The sequence below is a fragment of the Pituophis catenifer genome, unplaced genomic scaffold (assembly GCF_029215685.1).
Source record: "Pituophis catenifer annectens isolate HBS135680 unplaced genomic scaffold, rPitCat1.0.hap2 SCAF_10, whole genome shotgun sequence".
Taxonomy (NCBI): domain Eukaryota; kingdom Metazoa; phylum Chordata; class Lepidosauria; order Squamata; family Colubridae; genus Pituophis; species Pituophis catenifer.
Genome location: NW_027256890.1, coordinates 19792825 through 19808206, shown reverse-complemented (window position 1 = coordinate 19808206; position 15382 = coordinate 19792825). Strand labels below are relative to the sequence as shown.

General features: G+C 48.6%; 1 protein-coding gene across 1 annotated transcript in view; it reads right to left on the bottom strand.

Moving 5' to 3' along the window:
• Nucleotides 1–1577: 1577 nt before the first annotated feature.
• ADAM15 (ADAM metallopeptidase domain 15) overlaps nucleotides 1578–15382 on the bottom strand; it is a 31733-nt gene continuing 17928 nt past the window's right edge. The window contains exons 15-25 of the mRNA XM_070951483.1: nucleotides 13769–13877; nucleotides 13375–13528; nucleotides 12810–12881; nucleotides 11736–11842; nucleotides 9219–9365; nucleotides 7157–7201; nucleotides 5959–6064; nucleotides 4288–4368; nucleotides 3390–3458; nucleotides 2234–2337; nucleotides 1578–1716 (exon numbers count right to left, since the gene is read on the bottom strand). Of these exons, the coding sequence (XP_070807584.1) occupies nucleotides 1656–1716; nucleotides 2234–2337; nucleotides 3390–3458; nucleotides 4288–4368; nucleotides 5959–6064; nucleotides 7157–7201; nucleotides 9219–9365; nucleotides 11736–11842; nucleotides 12810–12881; nucleotides 13375–13528; nucleotides 13769–13877 (1055 nt within the window). The 3' untranslated portion in view covers nucleotides 1578–1655. The remainder of the gene's footprint in view (nucleotides 1717–2233; nucleotides 2338–3389; nucleotides 3459–4287; nucleotides 4369–5958; nucleotides 6065–7156; nucleotides 7202–9218; nucleotides 9366–11735; nucleotides 11843–12809; nucleotides 12882–13374; nucleotides 13529–13768; nucleotides 13878–15382) is intronic.

The following is a 15382-nucleotide window of genomic DNA, read 5'->3' as shown; positions in this document are numbered from 1 at the left end:
AGCGCCTGAATTTCGATCCCGTGATTGTCGGGGAATGCTGCGACGGTCGTAAGTGCGAGAACCGGCCACAAATAGCTTCTTTTCAGCGCCATTGTTAACTTCCGTCACTAAATGAACGGTCGCAAGTCAAGAACTACCTGGAAATTTCTGATTAGACCTTCCCAACATCCTGTTCACCATATTCGACCTCAAGGTGCCTCAGTTCCCCTGTACAGGTAAGTCCTGGACCTACGACCGTTCCACTTAGTGACCGTTCAAAGTTACAATGGCAATGAAAAAAATTGACACTTGGGACCGTTTTCCACACTTAACGACCGTCGCAGCCACGTGATCAAAATTCGGACGCTCAGCAACCTGACTCGTATTTATGACGGTTGCCGTGGTATCCATCCCGGAGTCATGCGATCCCCCTTTTTGCGACCTTGTGACCAGCCGAGTCAAGGGGGAAGCTGGATTTGCTGAACAACCGTGCGACTGACTTAACGACTGCAATGATTCGCTTAACGACCACGGCAAGGAAGGTCGTAAAACGGGGCAAAATTTCAGCTGCCAAAATTTCCTTCTGCCTTTTCTTTCACTTCATCTTTGGAGCATGGCTGTTCTCCCGTTTTCCACGCATTTAATAAATCAAATTAAATTAAATTTAAAAGGTAAGGTTTGGGAGAGAAGGAGAAAGTGGACTGAGGCGCCATCTAGTGGACAAATGACGCAGAGACTGGGAAGGAGGGGAAGAGAATACAGGCAGTCGTCGACTTACGGCCACAACAGAGCCCCGAATTTATGTCGCTAAGTGAGACATTTGTCATGAGTGAGGTTTGCCCCCACGTTACGACTTTTCTCGCCCCAGTCATTTTATGTGAATCGCTTTCCGTTATTAAATCAGATCGTTAAGCAAATCTGGCTTCCCTGTGGACTGGGCTTGTCAGAAGGTCACCAAAAGGGCCATCACGAGTCCGTCATAAGTACGAGTCAGTTGCCAAGCGTCTGAATTTGGATCACAGGGATGCTGCAAACGGTCATTAAGTGTGAAAAATGGCCGTTAAGTCGCTTTTTTCCGGGCCGCGGTCACTTCAAACGGTCACTAAACGAACAGTTATAAGTTGAGCACTGTCGGACAACTCTTTCTTGCTCCAAAAACCAGAGAATTTGCCCCAAAAATCAAGGGAGTCTGTCTTTTTTTATTAATTTAAAAAAAAAAATGGCGTCCCAGCCAATTGGGTGGATCGATTCCAGTGACTTCGAATCCACATCTGTTGGAGAACAGCTGTCCTCTTGCACACGCGCAGGTGTGTAATTCCCATTGCACATGTCCACATCTGCATCTCCAGGGGGGCGCCACGGAGAGTTCGCCTTGCTAGTGCAAATATTTTTCCCAGAATTCCCCCGGAGAGGGATTTAAAGCAGGAGACGGTCAAAATGGCCTCCCTTTAGCCACATTTAGGACTTCCGGCTGCTGGTCTCCAAATGTCTCCAGGGACCTCATGTCTGTCTCGGATGAACCCCCATCACTGCCCCGAGCTTACGACGGATGGAGAGGGGGGGGCGTTCTGCAAAATCTACAGCCAAGCGAGCGACGGGGAAGATGGCGGACGGTCCTTCCCGCGAGAAGTGCCTTGTGCAAGGTTGATATGAGCTCTCGGTGCGAGCGAGCCAAGTTATATTTTGTGAGGGTGTCTCGAAGAGCCGGCCAGCGTGGGAGGAGGTGGAGGAGCTGGTCTGGAAGAAAAGCCGAGAAAGAAAAGAGAGGGAGTTTTCGATTTACGACCACAATTTCTGTTGCTAAGCGAGACGTTTAGGAAGGGAATTGCGCTCCGTTGTACGACCTTCCTTGCCACGGTTGTTAAGCGAATCCCTGCGACTGGGAAACTAGTCGCACGGTCGTTAAACGAATCTGGCTTGCCAGAAGGTCGCCAAAGGGGGTGGGGGGAAATCACCTGACCCTGGGACATTGCAACCGTCGTAAATACGAGTCAGTGACCGAGTGTCTGAATTTTGATCACCGGAAGGCTGCAAACGGCGTTAAGTGTGAAAACCGGTCATAAGTCACCTTTCAGTGTCACTGTAACGTCGGTCACTAAACGGGCTGTGGTCACATGACTGCGTTTTTGGCAACTGACCCCATTTACGACGGTCATATCACCGCAACGTTTTGCAGGAAAGCAATATTTACTTTGGTTTTTCTGCAAAAAAAACCCCCACCCCAAAACGCCTCTTTTCCAACCTTTAGACTCACCTGGATGGCAACATCTGGATCTCGGGGTCACAGCTGGGCATGGCAAGGGGCGGATCCAGAGGCAGCGGCTTCTGGGGAGGGGGAGGCTTGGTGGGGCCCGGGGACTAGGAGGAAAAAAAGCCGAAATTGCATTGACAGAAGGCAGTCAATCAAAGCAGGGCCCACCCCCTCAAATAGTTCCTCCAGGCAAATGAGTCTGGGGGAGAGAGTTTCTCAATCTTCGTGATTCAAAGACGGGTGGACTTCAACTCCCAGAATCCCCCAACCAGGTTTTGCTTCGTGAGTTGGAGGCCATCTTAGAAGGGTGGGCATAGGGATAGGGTGCTGTGACTTGCATGTAGAAGGACGTTGAATTCTGGGATTTGAAGTCCACCTATCTTAGACCATGTGGCTGGGGGATTCTGGGAGTTGAAGTCCACCTATCTTAAAACAGGCTGGCTAGGGAATTCTGGGATTTGAAGTCCACCAATCTTAAAACGTGGCTGGGGAATTCTGGGAGTTGAAGTCCATCTATCTTAAAGAAGGCTGGCTAGGGAATTCTGGGAGTTGAAGTCCACCTGTCTTAAAACATGCTGGCTGGGGAATTCTGGGAGTTGAAGTCCACCTATCTTAAAATATGTGGCTGGGGAATTCTGGGAGTTGAAGTCCACCTATCTTAAAACATGCTGGCTGAGGAATTCTGGGAGTTGAAGTCCATCTATCTTAAAGAAGGCTGGCTAGGGAATTCTGGGAGTTGAAGTCCACCTATCTTAAAACGTGGCTGGGGAATTCTGGGAGTTGAAGTCCACCTATCTTAAAACATGTGGCTGGGGAATTCTGGGAGTTGAAGTCCACCTATCTTAAAACATGCTGGCTGGGGGATTCTGGGAGTTGAAGTCCACCTATCTTAAAACATGCTGGCTGGGGAATTCTGGGAGTTGAAGTCCATCTATCTTAAAGATGGCTGGATAGGGAATTCTGGGAATTGAAGTCCACCTATCTTAAAACATGTGGCTGGGGAATTCTGGGAGTCGAATTCCACCCATCTTAAAGCTGCCAAAATTGTGAAAGTCTATTCTGTCTGTTCTCCTCACGTTTCCATTTGCAAATGGAGTCCCTTTCCCCCCCCGCCCTCAGGTGAGTTCACCTCCACACGGTGAAAGGCCGAAACCATTACCTGGATTTTGGGAATAGGGTCAGGAGGCAACCGGCGTATAGGTGGGCCGGGTCGTTCCCCAGCGGAATCCTGGGCAGAAAAAGTTCAGATAGCAAAGAACAACATGCAAAGTTGAAGAGGGGTTACTGTTTTCCAGAAAAGAGATAAGAAATGGTAATTTATTAAGAAGAAACATCAGCTATTTTAAGGGGGGAAAAAAAACGCAACGGATTTGTTGCTAGGCTTAACAGACATGATACAGGTAGTCCTCGATTTACAACCACAACGGAGCCCCTATTGCTCCTGTTTCTGTTGCTAAGCGAGACATTTGTTCAGTCAGTGTTGCCCGCTTTTTGTGGCCTTTCTCGCCAACGTTGCTGCGGTCGTTAAATGAGCAACACGGTTGTTAAACGAATCTGGCTTCCCCACCGACTTGGCTCGTCAGAAAGTCGCGAAAGGGACACTGCAACCGTCATAAATACGAGCCCGCTGCCAAGAATTTCGATCATGTGACCGCAGGGCTGTGCAAAACAGCCCTAAATCCCCTTTTGCCCCCCCACCAGTGCCGTCGTAACTTCGAACGGTCACTAAGCAGAGCATCGTAAACCGAGGACTACCTGTTTATTAAATCTTCCTCAAAGTTTAGGGGACTTCCGGAAAGAGTGAAACGCATGCAGAGCGGATTCTCTCCTGGCGTGTGAGAATCCCACGTGGCGTCCGTTGTCTCCAATTCATTCTAATCCAGAGTAGGACTAGCGGGGTACCACGTGAAGTGGAGTGTTACTTTTTGTGTGTGTGTGTGGGGGTGTCTCCTGCGTCATCCTTTCATGCGTATTCATGCAAGGCACATGCCACAGCCTCCAGGAACATACAAAGGTTGCCCCCCTCCCTTCCACAATCCTTCTCCCAGCTCGGTTACCTGTGGATCCTTCGGGACCGGGTCAGGTGGCAACGGCTTGGAGGGTGGCTCAGGCCGCGCGGCACCCAGCGCAGCGGGCTGCTGCAGCGAGAGACAGAAAAAGGAGGCGCCCGGAGAGACGGGAAGAAAAGAAAGAGAAAGAATGGAGGAGGAGGCTAAAAAACGTGGGACTGGCGACATGCTGGAGGTTAAAGTCGGACGACGCCATGCGTGGTCGGGGCCGCCATGCACCATGCACCAAACTGGCAAGAGATGATAAAGACAGACAGACACACACAGGGGAGCGATCCAAATTTTACGGGGGACGTCAGGGGCCTTGACTTGTGTCGCCCCGTTTCCTCTGCTTTCTCTCTTGTCGGCTACAGGTCGCTCGCGGCGAGCCGACGAAAGGACAAACGAAACGGTGTGCGGAAAAAGACCTTGTGTTGCGCGGCCTGTCGGCCACCGTCCCTTCCAGCAGCCGAATCAGAGGAGGAGGAATGGGAGTCAGGGCAACCTGGGAGTTCTGAGAGGGAAGAGGGAATGGAGGTGGCAGAGAGAGAGAGACGGAGACGGAGCCTGGGCCCGTCCGTCAGCCCTCAGATGGAGAATCAACAGCCCCCAGGTCTGGAGGTAGCTGATGAGGAGGAGGAGGAACAGCTGGGTCCGGTGCCTGATAGAAGGCAGAGGAGAGGAGAGCAGTGGAAATCTACGGGCCGGTCTTTGGGACAGAAGAGTAACGCTGCTAGCAAGGCCCCACCCTAGCTGTGGGGACAAAAGGCGCGGGGCGGAGATGAATAAGTGTAGCAGACAACGATTCATCTTCCGGCTGGAAGGACTTGTTAGCCTGCGAGATAAACTTTTTGCCGGGGCTTCCGGCATTCCTAATAAAGGAATCTTTTGAGTTCACGTCAGAGGGTTTGTCGTGTTTGAGGAGCTGAGTCAGAACACCTCGAGTGAAAAAATTGCTGCGTAGGGAACAATTAGATAAGAGACAGCTGACCCCACAGCTGTCTAAGGGGTGGAGAAAGCAACTGTCTCTAGTTCCTCAGACTCAAAAAGGAGGAGCACTGTCTGCAGGCCAAAAACGGGCCCGTTTTGGCTAAAAAAACGGGCCGTGCGGAGCACTGCAAAGGACTTCTGGGAACCTAGTACGGCCATAACACGACGCGCGGAGGGCCCAAAAGCTATTTTTTTTCCCCTTGTTTTTCTCCTGTAAATTTAGGGGCGTCTTATAGTCCGAAAAATACCGGTAGGCTCCCACACTTTTGTTCTGCATCTTTAGAAATTCAAATCACCACATTCCAAAGCCTAGAAAAGAGATCAAATCTCTCCGTGTGGGCTGTCCTTCCTTCCAAGTCTCGTTTTTTTCCTTTTCTTTCGGGAGCCCCCCCCCCCCCAAAATTCCTCAATATTAAATCTGTGTGTGGGCCCCGAAATTACAATGGGGCAAGAGAAAGGAACTTTTTTTCCTCTCTCTCTCTCTCTCTTTTTTTTTGCAACGATTGTTCTCGTTTTTCAAACAGCTTTTTAAAACCTTTTAAATTATAAAATCTTTCCTTGGAGGAACTTCTGTCCGGTTCTGCGGAAAGAAATATTGGCTTTTTGGGGGTTGGGGGGGGATGAGCCGAAGGGAAAAAAAACGGGGGGATGCTTTTTTTCGGTCCTTCCCCTCCCCCTCCCCCCATTTACCTTAGACGTTGGCATGAGTTGAAGCTCAGTGCTTGATTTCCACTGTGGGGGCCGAGGACGGTTGGGTGGCACTTTGCTGTAACTTCGGGGTTCCGGTTGGGTGATCCTGGAGAAATGGGAGTCGGAGGAGACAATTTTAATCCCGGTTTGGGGGCGAGCTCGGAGGAGACACTGCCTGCCGCCTGGAAAATCAAAAACACCCCAATGCAAGCAATCCATGCCACGCAGCCTCTTTCCGAGCCGTTTTCAAATCTGATTATGCCCGGAAGAGGTTCGGCTAAGCCAAGGGTTCAAGACAGGGGTTTAAGCCATGATCGAGGAAGCCACAGCTGGCCAAACTTGGAGGGAATCAAACCCAGAGAGCAAAAAAATCAAAAAAGGCACAACAGAAAAAAAAAAAAACAACTTTTTACGAAAGCGGAGGGGTAGGTTTTGCAGAGTGCCAATCCGGGCAGGAAAAGAAGCGTAAGAAACCAGAAAAACCACGGTTTGGGGGGAGGGGGCCTTCACCACCAGCCCGGAGGCCGCAAGCCACGTTTCTGGTTGCCACGTTAAAGGGCCTTCCCGTCCCCTTGATTTTTTTTTTTTCCCTGCAAAAAGTTTGCAAGAAATTGAGCGCCGACCTCTAGGATGGCAAAATGCCAATGACAGGGCACGATCTGGCGCCAGGAAGGATTCGCAGGTAGTCCTCGACTTACGACGGCTTTGGGCAACAGAATTTTACTTCCCGCCATTTGCTCGGGAAGCCTCCTCCTCTTGATTTTACAAGCTTTGTAAAAACCACGGTTCGTGAAGCGAATCGCTGCGGTCATTAAATGGATCGGGGGGGTCATTAAGTGAATCCAACTCTCCCCATCTCACCCCGTTGACCCCGCTTGCGGGGAAGGTCACAACTGGAGACCATGGGATGCTACAATTGTCACAACAACATGCTGGCTGAATTTCGACACCATGACCGTAGGGAATGCCGCAAACGGTTATAAGTGCGAGGAATGGTCATAAGTCGTTTTTTTTTCCTAGCACCTTTCAACGGTCGTAAGTCGAGGACTACTTGCAGACCTTAACCCCCCAAACAGCACTGTCGCCTTTCCAGAGCCAAGAGACAACCAGCCCCTGCGACCGAGAAAGAAAGACCCCCAAAATTTTCACATGCAGAGCGAGGGGGCGCGTGTACCCCAAAGCCCATAATCCCTCGCACCTTTCGGCTGGGTGAAGGAATTGCACCTGTGATTCGGGCTCAGTCCTAAAGAGGAAGGGTTGCAAAGTGAATTGACAAAACAGGGGTTGTTCCTTTTTTTTTCTTTTTTCCCCCTAAACAGCTCGTCCCGGAGACTCCGCGGGAATTTAGTTTGTTTATAATTGGGGAGGCCTAGTTTAAAGAAAAGGAGGACCAGGAGGGACGTGGTAGCATCTTTCAATATTTGAGGGGCTGCCCCCAAAGAAGAGTGGAGGGGGGGGGGGTTCCACCTCTTCTCCAAAGCACCAGAAGGCAGGACGAGAAGCAACGGGTGGAAACGAACCAAGGAGAGAAGCAACCGAGAAACTTCCTAACAGTGAGGACAATTAACCAGCGGAACGGCTTGCCACTAGAAGTTGTGGGTTGCTCCATCACTGGAGGTTTTTAATTGTCTGAAATGGGTCTCCTGCGTGAGCAGGGGGTTGGATTAGAAGACCTCCAAGCTCCCTTCCAACTCTGTTATTCTGCTATACTTTTTTTTCCTTCCTTCCTTCCTTCCTTCCTTCCTTCCTTCCTTCCTTCCTTCCTTCCTTCCTTCCTTCCTCCCTCCCTCCCTCCCTCCCTTCTTTCCTTCCTTCCTTCTGTCCCTCCCTTCCAATTCTGTTATTCTGCTATCCTTCCTTCCTTCCTTCCTTCCTTCCTTCTGTCCCTCCCTTCCAATTCTGTTATTCTGCTATCCTTCCTTCCTTCCTTCCTTCCTTCCTTCCTTCCTTCCTTCCTTCCTTCCTTCCGTCCGTCTCCCCCTTCCAATTCTGTTATTCTGCAATACTTCCTTCCTTCCTTCCTCCCTCCTTCCCTCTCTCCCCATCTACCTATTTATCTATCTAACCTTCCTTCCTCCTTTCCCTTCCTCCCTCCCTTCTCCATCATTTCCTTCCTTTCCTTCTTTCCTTCCTTCCTTCCTTCCTTCTGTCCCCCCCCTTCCAATTCTGTTATTCTGCAGTTCTTCCTTCCTTCCTCCCTTCCTCCCCATCCACCTATTTATCTATCTAAACTTCCTTCCTCCTTTCCCTTCCTCCCTCCCTTCTCCATCATTTCCTTCCTTTCCTTCCTTCCTTCCTTCCTTCCTTCCTTCCTTCCTTCCTTCCTTCCTTCCTTCCGTCCCCCCCTTCCAATTCTGTTATTCTGGAATTCTTCCTTCCTTCCTTCCTCCCTCCCTCCCCATCTACCTATTTATCTATCTAACCTTCCTTCCTCCTTTCCCTTCCTCCCTCCCTTCTCCATCATTTCCTTCCTTTCCTTCCTTCCTTCCTTCCTTCCTTCCTTCCTTCCTTCCGTCCGTCCCCCCTTCCAATTCTGTTATTCTGCAATTCTTCCTCCCTTCCTCCCCATCCACCTATTTATCTATCTAAACTTCCTTCCTCCTTTCCCTTCCTCCCTCCCTTCTCCATCACTTCCTTCCTTTCCTTCTTTCTTTCCTTCCTTCCTTCCTTCCTTCCTTCCTTCCTTCTGTCCCTCCCTTCCAATTCTGTTATTCTGCTATCCTTCCTTCCTTCCTTCCTCCCCATCCACCTATTTATCTATCTAACCTTCCTTCCTCCCTTCCTTCTCCATCACTGGAAGCCTTTTAAAGAAGAGACCGGAGAGCCCTTTGTCTGAAATGGGGATCAGGGGTTGGACTAGAAGACCTCTGGAGGTCCCTTCCAACTCAGACCACGTTCTATGTTCTGCTGTGTGTCATAACTGTTGATTGTAATATATATATATTTTTCCCCTGCTTTAATGTTTTATGCTCCGGAAGCCCCCCCGAGTCATCGGATACAGTAACAGAGAGTTAGAAAGGAACCTTGGAGGTCATCTAGTCCAACCCCCTTGCTCACCCAGGACACCTGTACTAGGGATTCGAACCGCCGACTTTTCTGACCGTCGACAAGCTCAGTGTCTTCGGAGCCACCTAGTCGGCTGACGGATGGACGGCCAGTAAATTTCCTAAATAAATAAAATTAGCCAGGTCTGGTCGGGAAAGATTAAAACTCCTCGGAGCGGGGCCGGCGAGGAAGAGGAGGAAGAAGAGGAGGCTTACCTGTACTGGCAACTGGTGCCCTTGCCGAATTGGCAGAGGCGCTTGTGAAGGCCCAGGCGCCTGGCACAACACAGACCCACAACCAGCAACGCCGCCAGGAGTAGCGCGATCACCACCAGCGCCGTCGAGGTCGCCCGGTTCGCTGCAAAAGGACAAAGCCAACGAGTGTTTAACCCCCCTCCTTTTTTCCGCCAAGGCGGAACGGTGCATGGCGAACGGCGGGGGGATGGGGGGGCAAGCCGGGCATCGCGCTAACACAAAGGCGGCCTTGTTTGGTATCCCCTAACAACCCCGTTTTTCACAACACCCGGGCCTGTGCCTCGCTTGGAGGGTGGGAGGGCGGGGGGGGGGGGGAAATGGCCTGTCTTAAAATAAATGCAGGGGAGTTATAGAAAAGAGATGGCACCCAAGCTGGGGAGAGGGAAGGCGTTGGGCCAGGAGGATGGCCAAGGGCGCGCGCACGGCTGTCTTTTGGGGTGTTTGCCGATCGCCGTTAGTTTGAATCTAGCATTGCTTTTTGGGGGTGGGGGTGGGTGGGGAGGCGAAATTCAGCCCTGGATTATTGCCATGCATGCAAATCAGAATCTATCTATCTATCCATCCATCTTATCTCTCTGTCTATCTAGCTATCTGTCTATCATCTATCAGTCTGTCTGTCCAGCTACCCATATCCATCCATCCATCCGCCCACCCATCCATCCCACTGTAGGTCCGTCCCTTCCTCCAATCTATCTGTCCATCCATGCAAGCATCCATCATCCATCCATCTATCTATCTATCTATCTATCTATCTATCTATCTATCTATCCATCCATCTATCTGTATATCTCTATTATCCATCCATCCATCCAACTATTTATCTCTATATCTCTATAATCCATCTAATATTCATCCATCCATCCAGCAATCATCTATCTATCCCTATCATCTATATCTCTCTCTACATCTCTCTCTATCATCTATTTATCTATCTATCTATCTATCTATCTATCTATCTATCTATCTATCTGTATCTATTATCCATCTAATATCCATCCATCCATCTATCCCTATATCTCTATAATCCATCTAATATTCATCCGTCCATCTATCATTTATCATCTATCTATCTATATCTATCTATCTATCTATCTATCTATCTATCTATCTATCTATCTATCTATCATCTATCTATCTATCTATCTATCTGTATCTATTATCCATCTAATATCCATCCATCCATCTATCCCTATATCTCTATAATCCATCTAATATTCATCCATCCAGCAATCATCTATCTATCTATCTATCTATCTATCTATCTATCTATCTATCTATCTATCTGTATCTATTATCCATCTAATATCCATCCATCCATCTATCCCTATATCTCTATAATCCATCTAATATTCATCCGTCCATCTATCATTTATCATCTATCTATCTATCTATATCTATCTATCTATCTATCTATCTATCTATCTATCTATCTATCTATCATCTATCTATCTATCTATCTGTATCTATTATCCATCTAATATCCATCCATCCATCTATCCCTATATCTCTATAATCCATCTAATATTCATCCATCCAGCAATCATCTATCTATCTATCTATCTATCTATCTATCTATCTATCTATCTATCTGTATCTATTATCCATCTAATATCCATCCATCCATCTATCCCTATATCTCTATAATCCATCTAATATTCATCCGTCCATCTATCATTTATCATCTATCTATCTATCTATCTATCTATCTATCTATCTATCTATCTATCTATCATCTATCTATCTATCTATCTATCTATCTATCTATCTATCTATCTATCTGTATCTATTATCCATCTAATATCCATCCATCCATCTATCCCTATATCTCTATAATCCATCTAATATTCATCCGTCCATCTATCATTTATCATCTATCTATATCTATCTATCTATCTATCTATCTATCTATCTATCTATCTATCTATCTATCTATCTATCTATCTATCTGTATATCTTTATTATCCATCCATCCATCCATTTGTATATCTCTATTATCCATATAATATTCATCCATCCATCATCTCTCTCTCTCTCTCTCTCTCTCTCTCTCTGTCTCCTCCTCTTCCCTCCCCATCCCGTCTTCCTTCCCTGTGGCCTCTCTTCCAGACCACCACAGCGCTGGGGGCTGGGATTGCCATCTGCCCCCTCCCCTCCTTAATCCGTTAAAATGCTCTGAGTGCTTGAGAGAGACCCCAGCCTCTCCTTGCCAGGGAGACCCTGCGGATGACCCCAGCCTGCCTGCAAAAAGCTCTCCTCGATGGGAAAACTAACGGCTGGGGGAAATTTGCTGCGGAATTGACACAGGTTGCAAGCCACAAAAAGGCGGCTGGAACAGAAAAAGGGGGGGGTCACCTGGGGGGGAGGGGAAAAGTGCATTTTGGAAGCCAGGTGTGGCTGCATTTGCAACCCGCAATCTTTATTCGTGCATTGATGTATTTGCAAACGCACCGCGCCCACTCTCACATGACTTACCTTCCCCCGGGGCGGGGGGGCCCGCTATCCACACTGCCCCCCAGGCCACCCGCCTGGCAGCGAGGGGGCGCCCACCCGGGCTCGCAATGGCAGTGCTCTTTGCTGTTACAGAGCTGCAGGTGGAAAAGAAAAAAAAATCTTAAGAGAGTCCAGCCAGGATAAGAGGGGACAAGACCTCGCGCGGGGGAACCCGATCTGTCGTGGCTGTGGGATCTCTGAGTGGTCTCCTATCCATGCGACTAGGATAGGGTTTTCTGGGATTTATTTACCCCCTAGGCTGCTAGGGGCTGCGGAAGAAGAAGGGAGGGGGAAGTGTGGGAGGAGACCTTAAGAAATGGGATGAAGAGAGGCTGCCTAAGGAACAGTTAGATACAGAATAACGGAAGGGCCCTTGGAGGTCATCTAGTCCAACCCCCCCCCCACGCCCACACCATGAGCCCTCAACTGCATAATGGGGGGGGGAGAGAGAAAGAGGATCAGGAGGGACCCTCCCTAATTTCTCAAGCTGTAAACTCACCACTGTTTTTTTTTTAAATATTTGTTTTATCTGACTTTATTCTTATTTTTATAAATAACTCAAAGCACAGCTAATATTCCTTCTGCATCTCTTCTTTCCTCTCCAACAACAACCCTGTGAGGTGAGGTGGGTTGGGCTGTGAGAGAGAGAGAGAGGACACCCAGCTGGCTTTCACACCTAAAGCTAGAACTCACTAGTTTCCTAGTTTAGGTCTCTTTTCTTTTTTCCCCCCTTTTCAAGCTTCTAGTCCTCAGTTTTCAGCCATCCCGCTCCTTTGTAAATTGCTCTTCCCTCAATGGATTATTGATTTAGATAAGTGTTTGGGTGGATATCTTGCAAGGCAGATCTCCCATACTCCCCCCATTCCCACCTTCTCCCTTTCTCGCAAGTTTCTAGTCCTCAATACTTTTTGCTGAGGACCAGAAACTTCTTTGCACAAAAGTGGTGGGGGGGAGAGAAAATTAGCCGGTATTTTAGCCTACATTTCTTTGGGGTCTTGTGATGTTGGAAAAACAGTTTTTAAGAAAGAGAGAGGTGGGGGGAAATATATATATTACACTTACCCCGCGTCCGTTGCACTGGCATATGGGTAATTTTAATGAGGAAACTTCCTGGCATCGCTGGTTGATACAAACCTAGGAACAAAAAAAAAAAATGTGGGTTGTCTTCAACTTACGACCGTTCCTTTAATGACCGTTTGAAGTTACGACGATGCTGAAAAAGTGACCTATGGCTAGTCCTCACACTTACGACCGTGGAAGGATCCTGTCCCCAGTCAAGGGATTAAAATTTATAATTTTGGCAAGCGGCACGAATTTACGACGGTTGTTAGCATCCCACAAAAATCACCATCGAGGGTGAATTCAACAGGGGACGCTGGATTCGTTTAACAACGGTGCGATTCGCTGAACGAATCAAAAAGAAGGTCCTAAAATCGGGGGGAGGGAGGGGAAAACTCGACTTAACCGCTGTTTCACTTAAGAGACCGATGTTCCAATGGGGGGGGGGTCGTAATTCGAGGACTTCGCGAGCGGCCTTTCGTTAAGGCAGGGAAGCAATTCCCTCTGACCGCCACCCCCAAAATCCCCAAAATCTCAACCACAAAAGTCCAACCTGAGACTCACTCACTTTGTTAGGACCACAATTTGTCCCCGATAACGCCCAGGCCTCGTCCACGACGTCGGCTGCGACGACAAATTTCAGAGCATCACGCAGGCAGTTCGAAGTCCTCGCTGTTCTGTTCCGTTTTTTCTCGCACTGCAGCTGACCGCACCGGACGTCGCTGTGGGGAAAGAGACGGGAGTCATTTCTGCTTGCGTCCCTTCGTGTTTCTAGTCCTCAGTTTTTTTTTTAAAATTTTTAAAAGAAGGCCAGGCCAGGCCTCCGGGCCCCACCCACTTCAAAATCTGCGTTCCCGCCAACATTCATCTTACTTTTAGAGTTTTAATCGCTCTCGCAGCGGAGACGTGTAATGTCGTTCTATTTAGCCACGTTTTCGAGGCCGGTGGGTGCCTGCACTTACCTCTTAGCACAGGAACTGTAGGATCCGTCGGGATTCTGCCCACAGTTTCCCCGGGCATCTCCCCTCTGATTCAGAGACGCCACGCAGCTTTCCGATGTGGGAACCGCATCTGGGAAAAAAATTAAAAAAATTTTTTTTAAAAAAAGGGAATTACTGCCAATAAATGCAATCCAGCTACAGGGCTCACCTAAGATAGGATAAAGTGTCATCAATTAATTAGGGTAAATAAAAAGCAGTCAGTAAGTTTTGCTCCAGTGGTTAAGAAAGTGGGAGATGGCGAGTTCTAGTTCCAACTTAAGACGTGAAAGCTGATTGGGTGGCTTTGGGCCAATCACCACGAGAGTGGGAGTTCGAGTTCCAAATTAGGCGTGAAAGTTGATTGGGTGGCTTTCGGCCAGTCACTGGGAGATGGTAAGTTCTAGTCCTGCCTTAGGCATGAAAGCTGATTGGATGACTTTGGGCCAATCACCACAAGAGTGGGAGTTCTAGTTCCAAATTAGGTGTGAAAGTTGATTGGGTGGCTTTCGGCCAATCACTGGGAGATGGTAAATTCTAATTCTGCCTTAGGCATGAAAGCTGATTGGGTGACTTTGGGCCAATCACCACGAGAGTGGGAGTTCTAGTTCCAAATTAGGCGTGAAAGTTGATTGGGTGGCTTTGGGCCAATCACCACGAGAGTGGGAGTTCTAGTTCCAAATTAGGCGTGAAAGTTGATTGGGTGGCTTTCGGCCAATCACTGGGAGATGGTAAGTTCTAGTCCTGCCTTAGGCATGAAAGCTGATTGGGTGACTTTGGGCCAATCACCACGAGAGTGGGAGTTCTAGTTCCAAATTAGGCATGAAAGCTGATTGGGTGACTTTGGGCCAATCATCACGAGAGTGGGAGTTCTAGTTCCAAATTAGGTGTGAAAGTTGATTGGGTGGCTTTGGGCCAATCACTGGGAGATGGTAAGTTCTAGTCCTGCCTTAGGCATGAAGACTGATTGGATGACTTTGGGCCGATCACCACAAGAGTGGGAGTTCTAGTTCCAAATTAGGTGTGAAAGCTGATTGGGTGGCTTTCGGCCAATCACTGGGAGATGGTAAGTTCTAGTCCTGCCTTAGGCATGAAGACTGATTGGGTGACTTTCGGCCAGTCACCAGGTGGCAGTGAGTTCTAGTCCCAATCACTGGGAGATAAGTGAATTCTACTCCCGACTTAGGCGTAAAAGCCAACTGGATGACTCTGGGCCAATCACCAGGAGACTGGGAGTTCTAGTCCTGACTTAAGCATGAAAGCTGATTGAGTGAGTTTATCACCAGGAGATGGTGAGTTCTAGTCCTGCCTTAGGCATGAAAACCAGCTGGATGACTTTGGGCCAATCACCAGGAGACAGGGAGTTCTAGCAGCCTAATCAAACATGAACCTGTTTAATTTCCACAGGTCCACAGTCCGCTTCGACCTCAACCATGTGACCCACTTAACAACGGCACAAGTTGCTTCGCCACCGTGACGGAAAAGGTCGCAAAAAAGTCGGCCGCGACTCACTCGACTAACGCAACGGAAATACCGCTTCCAGTTGTAGCCGTACATTGAGGACTGCATCTAATGCAGGGGGATGGAATCTCAGCTTAC